Here is a 14,920-nt window from a genome sequence, read left to right on the forward strand (position 1 = left end):
TAAAGAATATAAGAATACAACCAGTGTGATTTTTAAGATATAAGAGTAATCAAATAACTTTTGAAGAATAGAAGAGTCATCTGCCGTACATAAAATGATATCAATGTGAATGTTGAATGTAATGACGTTTTTTTCGTGAATGAATACGTATTTCGGAGAATAGTACTAATCGCATACAAATATCAGTGTATTCAGTCTCGTAGAATTCGGCTCCAACTTTTACTTTCTCCAAAAGTCGGGTAAAGAACGAAATTTGACGATAATTATCCTATATGAATCTCTAACAGACAAAAATCCTCCTTGTTGATCATCTATCTACCCAGGATAAACAGCCCCGTCCCCTCTAGGATCACTTCCCCCGCTGAAAACCAAAACTCCATCCTCCTCTCCATGCACTCTAATCAATTGTCCTCTACCAAAGACACCCCTTTGGTACCCCTCAACCATTTTTACCTGGTGGCCCATTCCCTTCAATTTTTCGAAAGCATCTTTGCTGATTCCTTCTTCCAAAAACACTCTTTTCTCTTTATTCGATTCTCCCGGAACACCATCTGCACTGATGCAGAATCTCGGCGCATCAAGTGCTGCTTGAGGATTCAATTTGAACGCTAACATATTAAGTAGTACTTGAACATGTCCTTGTGGTTGCATAAAACCACCCATGACGCCGTACACACTATGTAGCGAATCATCGTGGACATTTGTGACCATAGCTGGAATGATGGTATGATAAGGTCTTTTTCCAGGCGCAATGGCATTAGCATGGCCCTTCTCAAGTGAGAAATTTCCACCTCGGTTTTGAAGAACAAATCCACAGCCTTTGGGAATGATACCGCTGCCGAAACCTTCAAAGTTGGAGTTTATGAAGGAGATTCCATTGCCCCACTTGTCGGTTACGGCGAAGTATACAGTGTCACTATGATTATGAGCTGGTGAACCATGATCATATATCTCGGGATTAGAACGCTGAGGGTCAAACAGTTTAGCGCGTTCGGCGAGATAAGGTTGAGAGATCAGTTCTTCTACAGGGACTTTGGCGAAAGCTGGGTCGGCGATAAACCAACTAGCATCTGCGAAAGCTATACGCAAAGATTCAATAACAGCATGAATGTATTCGGCAGAGTTATGATCTTTCTCCTGGAAATGCGGGATTTTGCCCGTGTTCTCGAGTTCTTCGAGGATACCGAGGGTCATGAGTGCTACGAGTCCTTGGCCATTGGGCGGGTGTTCCCAGATTTTGACACCATGATTATCTTCGCTGGTGCCCTGGCCAGATATTCCGTCGACATAATGATGGGTTTTGCTGTATCCTTGGCCTTTGAAAACTTTGGAGATGGGTGTAGATTTCTCACTACCAATGTTCATATGGTTTTTCAAATCGTCTAGCTCAAGGAATCCACCCAAATTCCGAGTGACTCTAATGATTTCTTCGGCGATTGTTCCGGTATAAAAGCCTTTTTTACCTTCAGATGCGAGTGCCCTGAAAGTCTTAGCAAGATCTGGATTTTTGAATATCTCTCCTGGTCTTGGTGCCCGCCAGCCATTTGGAGCACTTGGATCCTCTTTTAGCATTTCGGAAAAGTTAGGGGATGCTCTTTGAAGTAGACCTTCACTGCTTCTCCACTATTGTTTGCATCAGACTTGGCGATCTTGGGGAGGGTTAGGGTACAATACCATAGTTGAGGCCAATTCGGAGACGGGGAACCCCTTTTCACCCATCTCAATAGCCGGAGCCAAGATTTGCTCTAAAGTAAGATTTCCACTACCAAACCTCTCAACAGTATCAACCCAACCTGCAGCTGCACCTGGTATAGTAACAGCATGTGGACTTTTGAGTGGGATTCTTGCAGGTTCATCATCCTTCAATCCGAGATCTTGTCGGATTTTTTCAAGAGAGTATTTGCTGCCTGCACGACCTGAGCCATTTAAAGAACTAACTTCCTTCGTCTTGGCATCATAAAAAAGACAGAACATATCGCCACCGATACCGGTGGAGGTTGGCTCTGTCAGGTTGAGACCAGCAGCTGGATTCTTGTTAGATTAGATGATACTATATTGAAGCGGTTTAACATACCAACTGCAACCGCTGCGTCCTAAGACCAGTTAGCTTGCATATTGTTAGGAAAAGGACAACTTACAGCTGCATTTCCACCGGCCTCCAAAACCTTGAGACCACATCTCGCAGCTAAAGGCTGGGTACAAGCGATCAAACCATCAGTACTATGAACAACACTTCTCCTACTAGGAAATGTAACAAACTCCGGGTCGGAGGCCGGAAAGACTGAGTTTAGATTGACAGGCATTTTCGAAACAGATCTCTAGAGTGGGCAGCTGAAGGAAATGCTTCCTAAATCCTCGGCTACTACCGTTGATAACGAAATGTAGATATGTTAAAGTAAGTTTCTATACCACAGTGGAAGTCTTATATATTAGACAGATGCACAGAAGAGAAAACTTATAGAAACAATCTCCCAAAAGATTTCATTCACACTTCACTTGACTAGTATCTGAATGGCGAAAGAGGAGAGTTAGTCCCGCTTTCGGCAGTTACGATATGAAATGTGAACGTGGGGTCGACCTAGTATGTAGGCGAGATAAATATCCGGATATGAGGTACGATACTACATAGGCACTTTTAGAAAGTCTTTATAGCCTAAATTTCTTTCTTTTCTCATCTCTCATGGAACCTGCTTTGCTCCTTATTCTGAAATGAATGAAAGCTAGATTTCTGTTTTGCATTTTCAACTTTTATAATATCATTTGTGGTTGATCTAATAAAGTCGACTTACTTCACTTAATTATAGATAGTTAGCGGGGAAATTGCTCGCTCACGTCATCATGCTCGAGCCAAAGAAGCGGCCGCTCGAAGCTAGTTTACCCGAGTATAGGCCGTGCTCCAAAAATGTTGATGGATGAGATTAATAAGTTCTATGAAATAGAAATTCATAAATTATCAAGAAATTCATTCCCACGAGAATGTTTAGAGCTCCTTGGATATGTCGACGATGTATACATTTATCATTGAAGCCTGGTAAACGGCGCTCTTTGGCATTCACACGATTCTCAAGCACCGTCCGTTAGTCTTCAAATCTACCCTTCCATTCACATCCTCTTACACGAAGAACAGCAAACAATGGCGATACCTTTTCCCCAGCATTACTTGCACGAGCTCGTAACTTGGCAGCGGAACACGATCGATTGAGTAACGAAACTTCCGAGACCTTTGATGCCAAAATTGCGAAACGAATTGGAGAATTACAAAATGTCGCGATAGCGCTGAAAAAATGGGAAGAAACGAAAGAATCGCTCTCAGAGCTAAATGATTTACTGAAAGATTCATCTACCGATGAAGAATTGAGAGAATTGGCTGTGGAAGACATTGCTACGACGACGGCCCATCTCGAAGAATTGTCCCGAAATCTCACTACCAGTCTGACCCCCAAACATCCTTTCGCCGAATTACCATGCCTCCTTGAAATTCGACCTGGAGCCGGAGGAGGCGAAGCCGCGATCTTCGCCGCGGATCTCCTACGCATGTACCGGGCATATTGCGCGCGCAAACGATTCCGCGCTACAATCATCAAATATGAGACCACTGACGGGGAAGGCGCTGGATCCGATGCGCCCATCTCCGAAGTTGTGCTTGAAATTGAAACGTCCGGATCGTACGATTCCTTGCGCGGCGAAGCGGGCGTTCATCGAGTCCAGCGAGTTCCTGCAACGGAAAAACAAGGGAGAACACATACTAGTGCAGTGAGTGTAATGGTGTTACCTAGTTTTCCCACGACGGGACAGGAAGGACAGGAGTATTGGGAAGCGGATTTAAATGATCCGAATAGTGATTATTATGTCAATCCTGCGGATGTGCGGACAGATGTTATGAGAGCGAGAGGAGCGGGTGGTCAACATGTCAACACAACTGATTCGGCTGTGCGGTTAACGCATGTACCCACTAATACAGTGGTCAGTATGCAAGAAGGACGGAGTCAGCTGCAGAATCGACAGAAAGCATGGCAAGTACTACGGTCGAGACTAGCGGCTGCAAAAAGGGAGGCTAGAGAAGAACAATTGATGAGTTTGAGGAGAAGTGTGATTGGAGTTGCGAAGATGGGAAGAGGCGATAAAATTAGGACGTATAATTGGGGACAACAGAGGGTTACGGATCATAGGAGTGGATTGAGTGTGCATAATTTAGATGATGTTATGGAGGGTGGTGATGAACTTGAGAAGGTTATTGATAGTGTAAGAGCGTGGTTTTCCGAGCAGGAAATCTTGGGATTGCTAGCTGATGAGGATGCTGCAAGCAAGGCGAAGTAGATGGCAGATTGAAGTACAATTCATGAGTAGAAATGCTCTCTTCAATATTTCTCCAGACAACGTTTTTCTTGTCCAATCATTTATTTTCTCAGGTATTCACTCAATCCAGAAGGTAAATTTTATATCTAATTCAATCTAGCAATCCTACTCCAGGTAACATACTTGGGACATCTCGCTGAAATTTAGAGGATTCGATATCATGGCGTATGCAATTTCACAAATCACATTCCTAATGCATATCGCATGAAAAAGAAATCAAGAGGTGAGAATAATGAATTCTAACCAGAAGTTATAGTAAAGCCCAAAGAAACAACACATCTAACACTAAGATGTGCCCCTGCCACCTATGATCCAAACATTCCCAACCAGCCCATAGCCCAACAGTTCCTCCCAATAAACAAAAGTTCAAAAACCATACTCCATGCCTGAAAATCATCTAAGCTGGTGGAGCGCTGGTATTCTGTGTAGCTTCGGTTCTTTGAACAGCTCCAAATCGGGTGTTACCTTGGTCAAAGATCTAGCAAAAGTGTCAGTGCATGTTACTATCAGAACTGAGTGGGCAATGGAGCTTACAGCATAGATTCCCTTGAGGAAAGTATCGCCAAGAATATCAAACGTCATGGAACCTCTGGATTGGATACCACCATAAACCATACCATTACCCGCATCCGCAAATCCCAAATCTTCCTTTTGAACTGCGAATTGCTTGCCGCCAACAGCAAAAGTAACGACAGGAAGATCGTCCGCGCTGGTGTTGCTTGGGAATGTGTATCCTTGCTGTTCCGAATCATAAGTAGATCCTGGGATTGCATCGTAGATGGCTTGACAAGTCTCATCAGAAACCAATGCAAGAGTGGTTCCAGTATCGGCAATAGCTTGGTTACCAGTCTGCGCAACAGTCTTGCCATTGACAGTAGCAGAAGTAGAGTCAAACATCCAGAATCCTTGAGAGTTGTCGACGGGAGTGTAGTAGATTTCTTTGCTTCCAACGACGTCTTGGTCGATGTAGCCAAATGTGTAGAAACTGGCACCCTTGTCGGCTTCATCGGCATCACGCCAGCTACCAAGATTGACAGTGAAAAGCTCGGCGTCTGACGGGATGTCTTCTTGGCTGATCATGTTCTCGACAGGTGTAGCAACTGGCTTGGGTGTGACGGTGTTAATGCTTCCCCATGCGAGACCAAGCAATCCATCGCCGGCACCTTGTTCAAATTGAGCAGACAATTTGGTTGCAAGCTCAACGGCCTGGTTTTTGATGGCCAGACCACCAAGAGAAACAGTATCTGTTCCAACGGTACCTGAAGCAGAAGAGGAATCACCATATGAGATTTGCCACTTGGAACTCTTTGCAGCTTTGAAGGTGGAAGACTTTGATGGGTCGAAGATCGTGTGTCCGGTTGCCTTGGAAGTTGTGGCTTTGGGAAGTTCTGTGGACCAGACCTGTTTCGCCATGTTAGTTTTTGCTGCGAGAATCTAACGTTCGAGTACTTACCCATAAGTCAGACGATCCAGTATCGAAGTCAAGCATCAGAGTTTGTGCTGGGGTACCAATCTGCACAGGGCAGAAATACTCGGAGTCATTTTGTTGGTCTTCGGCTGGGACTTCACCATTCTCTCCAGTAGATGTCTTCTTTGCCAACACACGTTGAGTTTGTGATTTATGGCCAAATTTATGGAAGCTAGCGGAAGTTGTGGTGGCCTTGTTCATCTGGAAGTATGGTCCAGGTTGAGTGGGTTCGAAGCCCCATTTGTTGAGTAGATAGACATAGGATTTGGTACCGGATCTTTTGTAGTTCTTGTTAGGAACCAGTCTAATCTTTGACAAGCCTTGGAGAGTAGCCATGTTGGGTGGTTTAATCAAGGTGAATAGGAAAGTTAGTTAATAATAATTCTGTTGTAGGTAGATGTGATTTAAAGATGGATGGTATGAGGAGAGAAGAAGTTGACGACGGGAAACGCTGTCTTTAAATGCTGTTGAGCATCGTAACCTTTTCACCTGTAGAGCTCCCTACCACCGCTAAGATACTTAGCTTTCAGATGATCTAGCCAAGGCGTCAGAAATTTAAGTTCCGTAGTTGCAGGGCAGCTTCCATGCTATGCACGACCGGGGAAGGCGCATAGTGGGTAGTGATAAGGAATCATCTGGTGAGGCATACCCCTTCCAGCACGCAGCTGTTAGAAAATGCCAAGATCATATGATTTGAGTATCAAAAAGTTAACTTTTTTCTTGATGCTATTCATATACACTTGGTCACGATTGAAGGTCTAAATTTGACCGAATCTTTAACATACTGTATCCCGTGAACGAGTTGAGACGAATTCTCCTAAACACCGAATTCGCCCCCTTGGTCAAGATAGTGTCACACTGCGAGAGGGGGCAGTGAAGATGATGTTATCCAGGGTACACAAGGTTTATCTTTCGGCACTTCCATCAAAGTGGATCGGTTCGAGACAACAACCCCTCGTCGTACATGATCTGAAGAAGTAATAATTGAGAGAACAGAGAGGCTGTGCCAATAAACATGAGATACTACGCGTAAGCTAGCCACTCCACTAAAAACAAGAAATAAGCATCCGCTAAGTCGAATTAGATGGAGTAGCAACCACCCGTGCCGTTGTATAGGTCGTTGTCAAGCTCATGCTATCCAAACATTGGCTCACGACAACATCATCTGGAACATCAAAACGGACAGTATCAAGCTGAAAAATTATTGATTTGCTTTGACAATTTCTTCAAGGGTATCAACCAAAGAAGTAAGGAAGATATTTGACGTCATTGACACCAATAATAGCTGACTATAGTCCTTCATAGAGTAGCGTTGGTCGATTACCAACTGCTGCAAACAAGCTGCGTCGTACCTGAGATACCAACGAGATATTACACATTGGGAAATGCTCAATCCTTGATATGGTGGTTGCGCCGATAGAATTTGGACCACAACACAGAGGACACAGGACACAACACCCAGCACACCAATACTAAGTAAGCTGACCAAGGTAGCATTTCCAATCATCAAACCGACAGTTTAAAATCGATAGATTGTTCGCATGAATTCGAGATACGGACATGGCGACGCCTATCGTGCGGATTTAGTGGAGTTGCACATGGGCTCGAGATGGGATAAAGCTTCATGACCTTCCGAGCTTCCTTATCAGGAGAAGCTAAACTAAAAGCTTGAATCCACTTGGCACCACTCTTGGTATCGGGGAATCCCCCACCATAGAACTATCCTTGTCCTTCATACAATCCATTCGTCTGTTTCAATGTCTTTTTCTAAGTGCTTGTTTCTTCTTCTTTCATGAAGCCAGAAATTCGCATCAATTCGTATCCATTCGTTGTCGTGCTGCTGATCCCATCTTAAGATCAGGAATTGGAATTTTATTTCTAACTCCTGGCCCATCATTCTCTATTTTGAGACATCGCCCCTAGAAATGACGTCCCTTCATTTGGCTTCCGTGTTGATTTATTTGATATGATCACCTCCACGGGATATGCAAGACATGTATCGTTTGCGAAATATCTACCAGTCCTATCCTGTTGCGCGGATGACAGCCATGAGTATGGTGATTCAGGACATAGCACCCAGAAGCTTGTCCAAACAAACTTCCTGTTGTTATCTCGTGGTTCTTGCAAAATCAAGGAGCGAAAAGTGTGTTTAATTAAAACTTTGTGGTGTGGATTTAGCGGGGTCTGACAGCTCTTCTTTTGCATGAGAGGTGCGCGAGTAGCGGATTGGAGTAGACGTAGAATTCTTTCACCATGTGCTTTTTAGCGATTGTTCTTTTGGTACTCTCGAGATACTCCGCTCCACATACGCTACTCCTTTAAGTTCCTTTGCCCTCTACCTTTTGACAGTAGAAACGGCTCCCATCCATAACTTTGATCGATCAGTGGGTGATATTCTGCGAAAATGACGGATACGTACCAAATGAGACATCCTGCTGCGACCCTACGGACAAGGCCGAGCTTGGAGAAAAAAGATGGTGTCGTCGTGACGCCTTCAGCATCAATGAGGTTGATATTGTGCATATATTGCAACGCTGTTGGCGCTTATTATGCTGTGCTGACGGCTTACATCCCTATGCTACACAAAGTTGAAAACAAGCTTCTCGCGAATGCACAGCTGTGTGGGGGTCAGTGAGACATCTGAAAATGGAGATAGCATTTGATCATCGTCCTTGTCATGGATTTAGAATCAAGACCAATTTTGCGAACGGGCTTGATAAACAATGAGTATTCCGCCGCGAATTATATCGACATCTTGGATCCCCCAAAGAAGACATGAAATTCGATTGTTATATCGGCAATCCATGGTTGGATAACATGCATTTATTGTATATCAATCCTTTCATTATCGGAATGCAACGGGCATTTACTAGATCATCACATTTCCAATGCTTGGAGCTTGAACGATGTATGAGGAATTGAAGTCCCTTGATCTAGATTGAATATAGAAGATACCCAGAATTTTTTTTCCGTAGTTTCTTGAGACAAGAATATGAACTAACTCATCTCATCTAGTATCTCTATCCCCCCGTTTCATCCTCCAGATTTGATTCTCAATTTTTCGGTCGATATTCTCCCACGTCCATATCAACATCCAGCCGCACATCAAATCCGCTCCTTAACAATCCTCTCCACCTCCTTCTCCGCTCCCTCAACCTTGGTGTCTTTTCCCACTCCTACCTCAAACAATCCACCATCCCCTTCCTCATTATTCCTCTTCTGTCCTTCCCAAACACCTCTTATCGTCTGCACAAAAACGCAACTCCAAAATGCTATCAAAGCAACCCAAAGCACCAAAATACACAGATATTCCATCCATCCCAGAAATCCAATCATGAAAAAGATCCAGGCACATGGAATCAAGGGTTGTATGGTTTGGAAGAAGTCCTTAAGTGAGCGTACGGGAAGACACATGAATTGGATGTAGATATAGCGAAGGTAGTAGGAATAGCCGCAAGCCCAGAAGACGAAAGGTGTGAGGAGGGGTACTGAGATGGAGAGAATCAGGTTGTTCGACATAATGAGGATTTGGCTGGAGTTGCTAGTGACACAGCCAGATTCTATGTTGCTCTTGGCTAAATTGTCTAATGTGTACTTTCTGCAGCGTTTTGGATCGTAAACTATATCCGTTCAAGAAAAGTAGAGACTCAGAGGGGATGGAAGCATATATTTCCTAGATTTGAAACATCTTTAGGCAGATTGCAGTTTCGAGTTCCCACAAACAAAGGTTGACTGGGAAGTTTGTTTCGTGAGCTGTATAACGGCAGAGTGCTACCAAACTATTCCTCGGTTGTCTGAAATTCTGCCCAATTTGTAGGATATTAATTATGGACAACCAAGCTTCTGTCGTCTAGCGATATGAATTTTTTTTACCTAAAGTACTGGACGCGTTTGTTTCTTGCTCGCTGCTAAGATGTGATACTTATTACTTCAAAGCCTCTTTCATCACTAACTCTCTTTGTAGGTGAGTAAAAGGCTAATCTTTCAAATCTAGCCTGTTCACATACGTTTTCTGTAACTAAATATACTAAGCCCCTCGATAATATTGTGTGTGACGAAGTGAATACGCTTCCAAAAAGGGTATTGTAACAACCGTACAATATCATCCTGTCGAATCCTTGATACTTGAAGAGCTCGTCACTGATTATTGAGATGGAATACCTTGAAATAAAAGAGGTCTCAACCAACGAAGATGTCAAAATATGGCTAAGAACCCCCCCGATATCGTGAATGGATTGAAAGCTTCCATCCACGTACTTATGGATAATATGCATGAGTCAGATTTAGGAGGCAACATCTCACTAGTACCATATGATTTCATTTTTCAGAAGCACTTTTCGAGGGAAAGGGAGGGTCCCCCTGTTGTATCTAGGTATACATATCAAGCTGTCACGCTACGGCTAAATATCGGCCTTCTGATAGCACGTGATATGAACTCATCGAACATCGACAAAAGATTCTGCTTCAGTTCTCTCAGGCTCTGGCACCCTTCACTTCAAATGACCCTCGAAATTTAAAGCGATTATAGTGATGGGGGTTTTTGGCTTCGGTGGCAAATAATGTTAGTAAATGGTACACATATGTGATGTAAAGTATTCGACCAGCTCCCTTCAGATATACGAATAGATGGCCTCTTCGCTAATTCAAACCGTCCCTCGCATCTGTACATCCATGGATCTGGGGCGAGACTGATTTTCGAGTAGAAGCTCCATAAAAGATTGAATCCAATACTAGGTGATGCGAGACGGACGACGCTCTTCTTTTGACTATTACTTCGTAGTTGATCGCAGCTCCTATCGAACAGACGTACTGCATGCATACGGCCGAAACACGCGAACTGGATACTGAAGCTGTGGTCCAAAAGCTAAACTTTGCAATAGGTACTTATGCGAATTGATAAACCATATCTTGACCTGTTGATATTACATCGATGTTTCAAGCAGTGACAAGTGTCTCGATGGAGCTTGCCGGGAAATGGAAAACAAGGACCAGTCTAGCACCTTGTTCCGCGAGGCAAGGCTCTTCATTTCTTCCAGCGAAGCCGAACTCAGACCATTAGGTACGGTAATATTGATGAACTATTGATAGCTTGCGTGTTCTACGAAAACTCTCCAAATGACCTACTTTAACCCATTTCTTTAACTGGACCAAATCTGGCTGCACCTCTTTCCACAAGCAATTTTCGCCATGTGATAGCTCTAAGTATATTGGGGACTTGTATCGAAGTTTGTGCCTTTAGGTACCAAATAAGTGCAAGCGCTGGTGCCACGTTGTTTCATGGAGAAGATAATCGTCCTGTAACGTCTCTATCAATTTAGAGATTATTTGTTCAGAATATCGTTATTTGTAGATTGACCAAGAAATCCTTAGAGCAGTATGTCCTCTGCGTCTCGAGGATTATCAGTAATTTGCCCTCTAGCGAGGACCATAGAACCCCAGTGCTGCAGCTCACGTCGATTTTCATATACGAGCCCTTTTCTCTTGGGAGGATAGCATGCGATGTAGAACCCAATATTTGAGCTTTGGTCTATACCGGCAAATTAATGCTCCTTTTCGACGCGCAGAAGCTTGTAGTGTTTCTAATAAACTGCAATATATTAACCTAATAAGATCGTTATTTCTGAATGAAAGGGATTCAGCTGTCAGCTGGCCTCCAATATCAGTCGTATCCTCTTCTCCTCTTAAGAGCCAGCAGCTCTGTAAATCCAGCTTCTGGGCAAAATCTAATCACAGGTACCAAATCGTCGTCCGATGGCTAGGTGGCTCAACTTCCAGTCTGTTAGAATGATGGATCTTTCAATCTCCAATCTAGGAAGCGTGATAGTATGGCACTGTGCAACACGAACTCGTCTTTTTTCTTATCTGATGCGCGATAGTCATTCTCTTGTCAACTGAAAGAAGAAGAAAAAAAGATGAGAGGAATCTTCGTACCCCGATCTCCTTGCGCCACGTGGTTGCGAGTAGTAACTGTTAAGTAGTGTCGATGATATTCTTTTAGGATACCTAGCTAGATCTCAATATTTGATTGTTTTGAAGAAGCCGGAGTACAGGCAGCATATAATATGCCGGGTGTAAGCAAACGGTCTGGCGGGTCAATACTGGTCGGTCTCCATATGACCCGTTCTATCCAATATTTCATACAAAGAGGATGTATATAATCTGTTTCAATATCACTTACTCGACCAATCATGCTAACATGGTTGTGCACTTCGATGGCGTACCTAGTGGTCTAACAAGCCATCTCGACGGAAACTTGGCGCGGCTCGATTCATGTTCCAGGTTCTTGATAGTCCTTCGGGATAATTCGTTACGTGTGGGGACTGTTGGCTTCTTTATTAAATATTCTATGTTGTAGATTTGATTTCTACTCATTGTTATAACGATATCTTATTAGTTCTTCAATCTTGATTACTTAAGAACAGAATTTTTGGCTCATCTTTTGCTCTTTTAGATTCGAGCTAATAATATATAATTAAATATCTTGTGGGTCTATGAATTGTTCGATAAAAACCAGTAAGAAATATAATCTTAAAGTCGAAAGGTTGAACACAGTTGTAACAAAAGCTTGGTAACGTCAACGACATCCCATATCCTTTCAATTCTACAATACTTTGATATTATCTATAGTGACAGTGGTAATAACTTCCTTACCAGTAATCCAATTTGTTTCCAACAACACCTTTCTCTGTGTCCCATTCATTACCATGAATAACACGCAAATCCATTATCTTCTTTTCACTTCAACAATGCTCTCTAGCATCCCAGATCTCTATCGCCGTCTTTTTTCCAGCTATCCGTCGTCCTTGACTCAAATTCTCTTTCATCCCATACTTCCTCTCAATATCACTATTCCCAGTAATCTTTCTTTTCTTACCTCCATACCAACTCCCACTCACACACCTTTTCTTTCCCCCAATATAATTCGCACCACTAACCGTGCGTTTCTCCCTCCAACTTCTGACATCCTTGCTGCCACTACCCTCACGATTTCTTTTAATCTTTTCCGACGTATTAGAAACTGATCTCTTTTGAAAATGAGCTTTGCGGAACACATTATTAGGATCAAGCCATTGCAAGCAAATTTGATGCATAGGTTTTGCTTTCGCCCCTTCCTTGCAAGGAGATCGAGCCGACCAGTCCCAAAATCCGAGGAATTTATATGCGTTCTCCAGTGCCCGGCGACCTTTAGTCTCATCCGCAGCTAAATCATCAAGGCTTAGCGGTTCCACAGTGATGCTCTTGAGAATGAATGCTTCATATCTCCACAGCAACTTGACACCCAGAAGCTCTTCGGTCCTTTCAACTGGATTGAAGCTCCAGAGCTGAAGAGCTGAAGAATCTATATGGTTTTGAGTGAATGTTGTGAAGCCGTAGGTGTAAGGCTGTTTTCCCGATTCGAGCGGCAAGAGTTGTTGTTTCAATTCCATCAGACGAAAAATTTCTTCCTTTGCGATTTCATTTTGAGCTTTAGCAATTTCCCGTTTCCATTCATTGTATCTCTCGCGACCCCATCGTCCGAGGAGTAGGATCTCTGGACTTTTCATGTATTGTTCGTAAAGGGTTTCTATAGATATATCGGCTTCCGACTTGATTGAAATAACTGTAGGAGGATCCGTAAGATCACTAGTCGACTTAGACCTTATAGCTAGGCGAAAACTTCTTGGTGCTTCTGCGACTTCTGTAATTGTAGAGAAGATCGAATTCTTTTCATCGATGATATTGGCTACATGGTTTGCGAAAACAGTAGGCTCTTCATCCAAACTTCCATCTTTGAGGAATCCCACCAGTGGTAAATCAATCTCAATAGGTGCCTCAACTACTTCTGTAACCTCAGAGGTGATCTGGCTCTTTTCGGCACTGATGTTAGTTTGTGGTCCTGCAGCGACACCAAGATCATCCTCGACAATTCTATTCATAGATTTTGCATTTGCATTTACCAATGGATCAATTTCATCCGCCGCGTCGCCCACTTCTCTCACCTCTGTGATAGTTGAAGTAACTTTACCCTTGTTAAGTATATTTTCAATCACCGGTCCAGTGGCCATACGAAGACCTTCGTATGCTTCATCCACAATTGCATTTATAGCATCTACTTCCGATGGCGTAACTCTCAGTAGCCGCGAGGCACTTGTACCCGTATCCACTACCTGATTTTTCGCCTTGACATGCGTTAGTGGCACACTTTCACTTCCTCTACTTCCCGCATATTTTAAATCATTCCCTACCAAGAGCAGGAAATTAGCATTTTTACTATATCTCCCCGTCTCCAGCCTATTTTATGTCGATGCGAACACTCACAAAATAATCTATAAACAATCCGTTCCGCCACGTCCAGCTTCTCTTTCTCTCTTTCGTCGTTCACTTCTCTGGTCTTCACACCAAAAGCAGCAAGTATACTCTCATACGCCTGCAAGAATCTGACCAAGTCAATCTTGTCATCGATGGCTCGATATACCATTTCTTTTTTGCTGTACTTGCTGTCTTTAGATCTTGATCTCTTGAGATCCGGAGCTAACTTAGGGCTTGGATATGGAGGAGATCTTTGCGGTGCAGCTGGAGGATAGAAGTTATGAGACAATGAGAGAGGAGAGATGGAACGTGGGATCTCGTGATCGTCGAAGGCAGTTGGGGTTGGAGTGGTAATGTTCGAATTGAGCCAGGAATCTTGGACGGAGGAAGACGCCATGTTTGTGAGGGAAATGAGGAATGAGGAATGATTCAATTGATACAGATGTAGATTTAGAATTTGAGTACCACGTCGACTTGAAATGCAGACTTTATCTAAGGATATATACCAAAATGACTGTATAAGCAATGCAGTGAAATTATTTTATGAACGAGTCTTATGGAAGATTAGAAGAATGAAAAGGGGTTGAGGTTGGGCCACGCAGACTATGATGCATCTTTCCTCCAGATTTGCTTTGATTATGGAAGTTGCTACTACGCAACTCACACGGATATAGTACGTCATGAGCTGGAAATGATTTCATTTTGACAGAGAAGATTTTATATGGAGGGAAGTGACTGATCACTTGAATACATTATCAGAATGGAGGAGGAGCAACAAGGTTGGGATTTTCGATGGGATAATATCGC

At 43.2% G+C, this 14,920-nt stretch overlaps 5 protein-coding genes across 5 annotated transcripts; 2 read left to right on the forward strand and 3 right to left on the reverse strand.

Annotated features, from left to right (window-relative positions):
* Positions 1–178: 178 nt before the first annotated feature.
* Positions 179–2,475, reverse strand: EAF01_004296 (uncharacterized protein). Its single transcript, XM_038912550.1, has 4 exons — positions 2,139–2,475; positions 2,075–2,093; positions 1,675–2,024; positions 179–1,623 (listed from the first exon to the last, which is right to left on the reverse strand). The coding sequence occupies exons 1-4, from the start codon at positions 2,301–2,303 to the stop codon at positions 316–318; spliced, it is 1,842 nt and encodes a 613-aa protein (XP_038772234.1). The 5' UTR covers positions 2,304–2,475; the 3' UTR covers positions 179–315.
* A 501-nt stretch (positions 2,476–2,976) lies between these two features.
* Positions 2,977–4,317, forward strand: EAF01_004297 (uncharacterized protein; the record flags this gene model as incomplete). The annotated part of the gene is made up of 2 exons (XM_038912551.1): positions 2,977–3,076; positions 3,128–4,317. 2 exons carry the CDS (start codon positions 2,977–2,979, stop codon positions 4,315–4,317), a joined length of 1,290 nt encoding a protein of 429 aa, XP_038772235.1.
* A 436-nt stretch (positions 4,318–4,753) lies between these two features.
* Positions 4,754–6,160, reverse strand: EAF01_004298 (uncharacterized protein; the record flags this gene model as incomplete). The annotated part of the gene is made up of 3 exons (XM_038912552.1): positions 4,754–4,834; positions 4,891–5,757; positions 5,810–6,160. 3 exons carry the CDS (start codon positions 6,158–6,160, stop codon positions 4,754–4,756), a joined length of 1,299 nt encoding a protein of 432 aa, XP_038772236.1.
* Positions 6,161–8,228: 2,068 nt separating this feature from the next.
* On the forward strand, positions 8,229–8,459 carry EAF01_004299 (uncharacterized protein; the record flags this gene model as incomplete). Its single annotated transcript, XM_038912553.1, has 1 exon — positions 8,229–8,459. The coding sequence occupies one exon, from the start codon at positions 8,229–8,231 to the stop codon at positions 8,457–8,459; it is 231 nt and encodes a 76-aa protein (XP_038772237.1).
* A 4,105-nt stretch (positions 8,460–12,564) lies between these two features.
* On the reverse strand, positions 12,565–14,510 carry EAF01_004300 (uncharacterized protein; the record flags this gene model as incomplete). Its single annotated transcript, XM_038912554.1, has 2 exons — positions 12,565–14,045; positions 14,123–14,510. 2 exons carry the CDS (start codon positions 14,508–14,510, stop codon positions 12,565–12,567), a joined length of 1,869 nt encoding a protein of 622 aa, XP_038772238.1.
* Between the last annotated feature and the right edge of the window lie 410 nt (positions 14,511–14,920).

This window comes from Botrytis porri (genome assembly GCF_014898465.1).
Source record: "Botrytis porri strain MUCL 3234 chromosome Unknown BPOR_005, whole genome shotgun sequence".
In the NCBI taxonomy this organism is placed as follows: domain Eukaryota; kingdom Fungi; phylum Ascomycota; class Leotiomycetes; order Helotiales; family Sclerotiniaceae; genus Botrytis; species Botrytis porri.

What these genes read in the sequence shown, in the direction of transcription:
- EAF01_004296 (XM_038912550.1), bottom strand. Translation starts at nt 2,303, where the DNA reads ATGCCTGTCAATCTAAACTCAGTCTTTCCGGCCTCCGACCCGGAGTTT. An exon ending in CCGAATTGGCCTCAACTATG is followed by an intron (nt 1,624 to 1,674) that starts GTATTGTACCCT and finishes TGCAAACAATAG; the next exon opens with TGGAGAAGCAGTGAAGGTCT.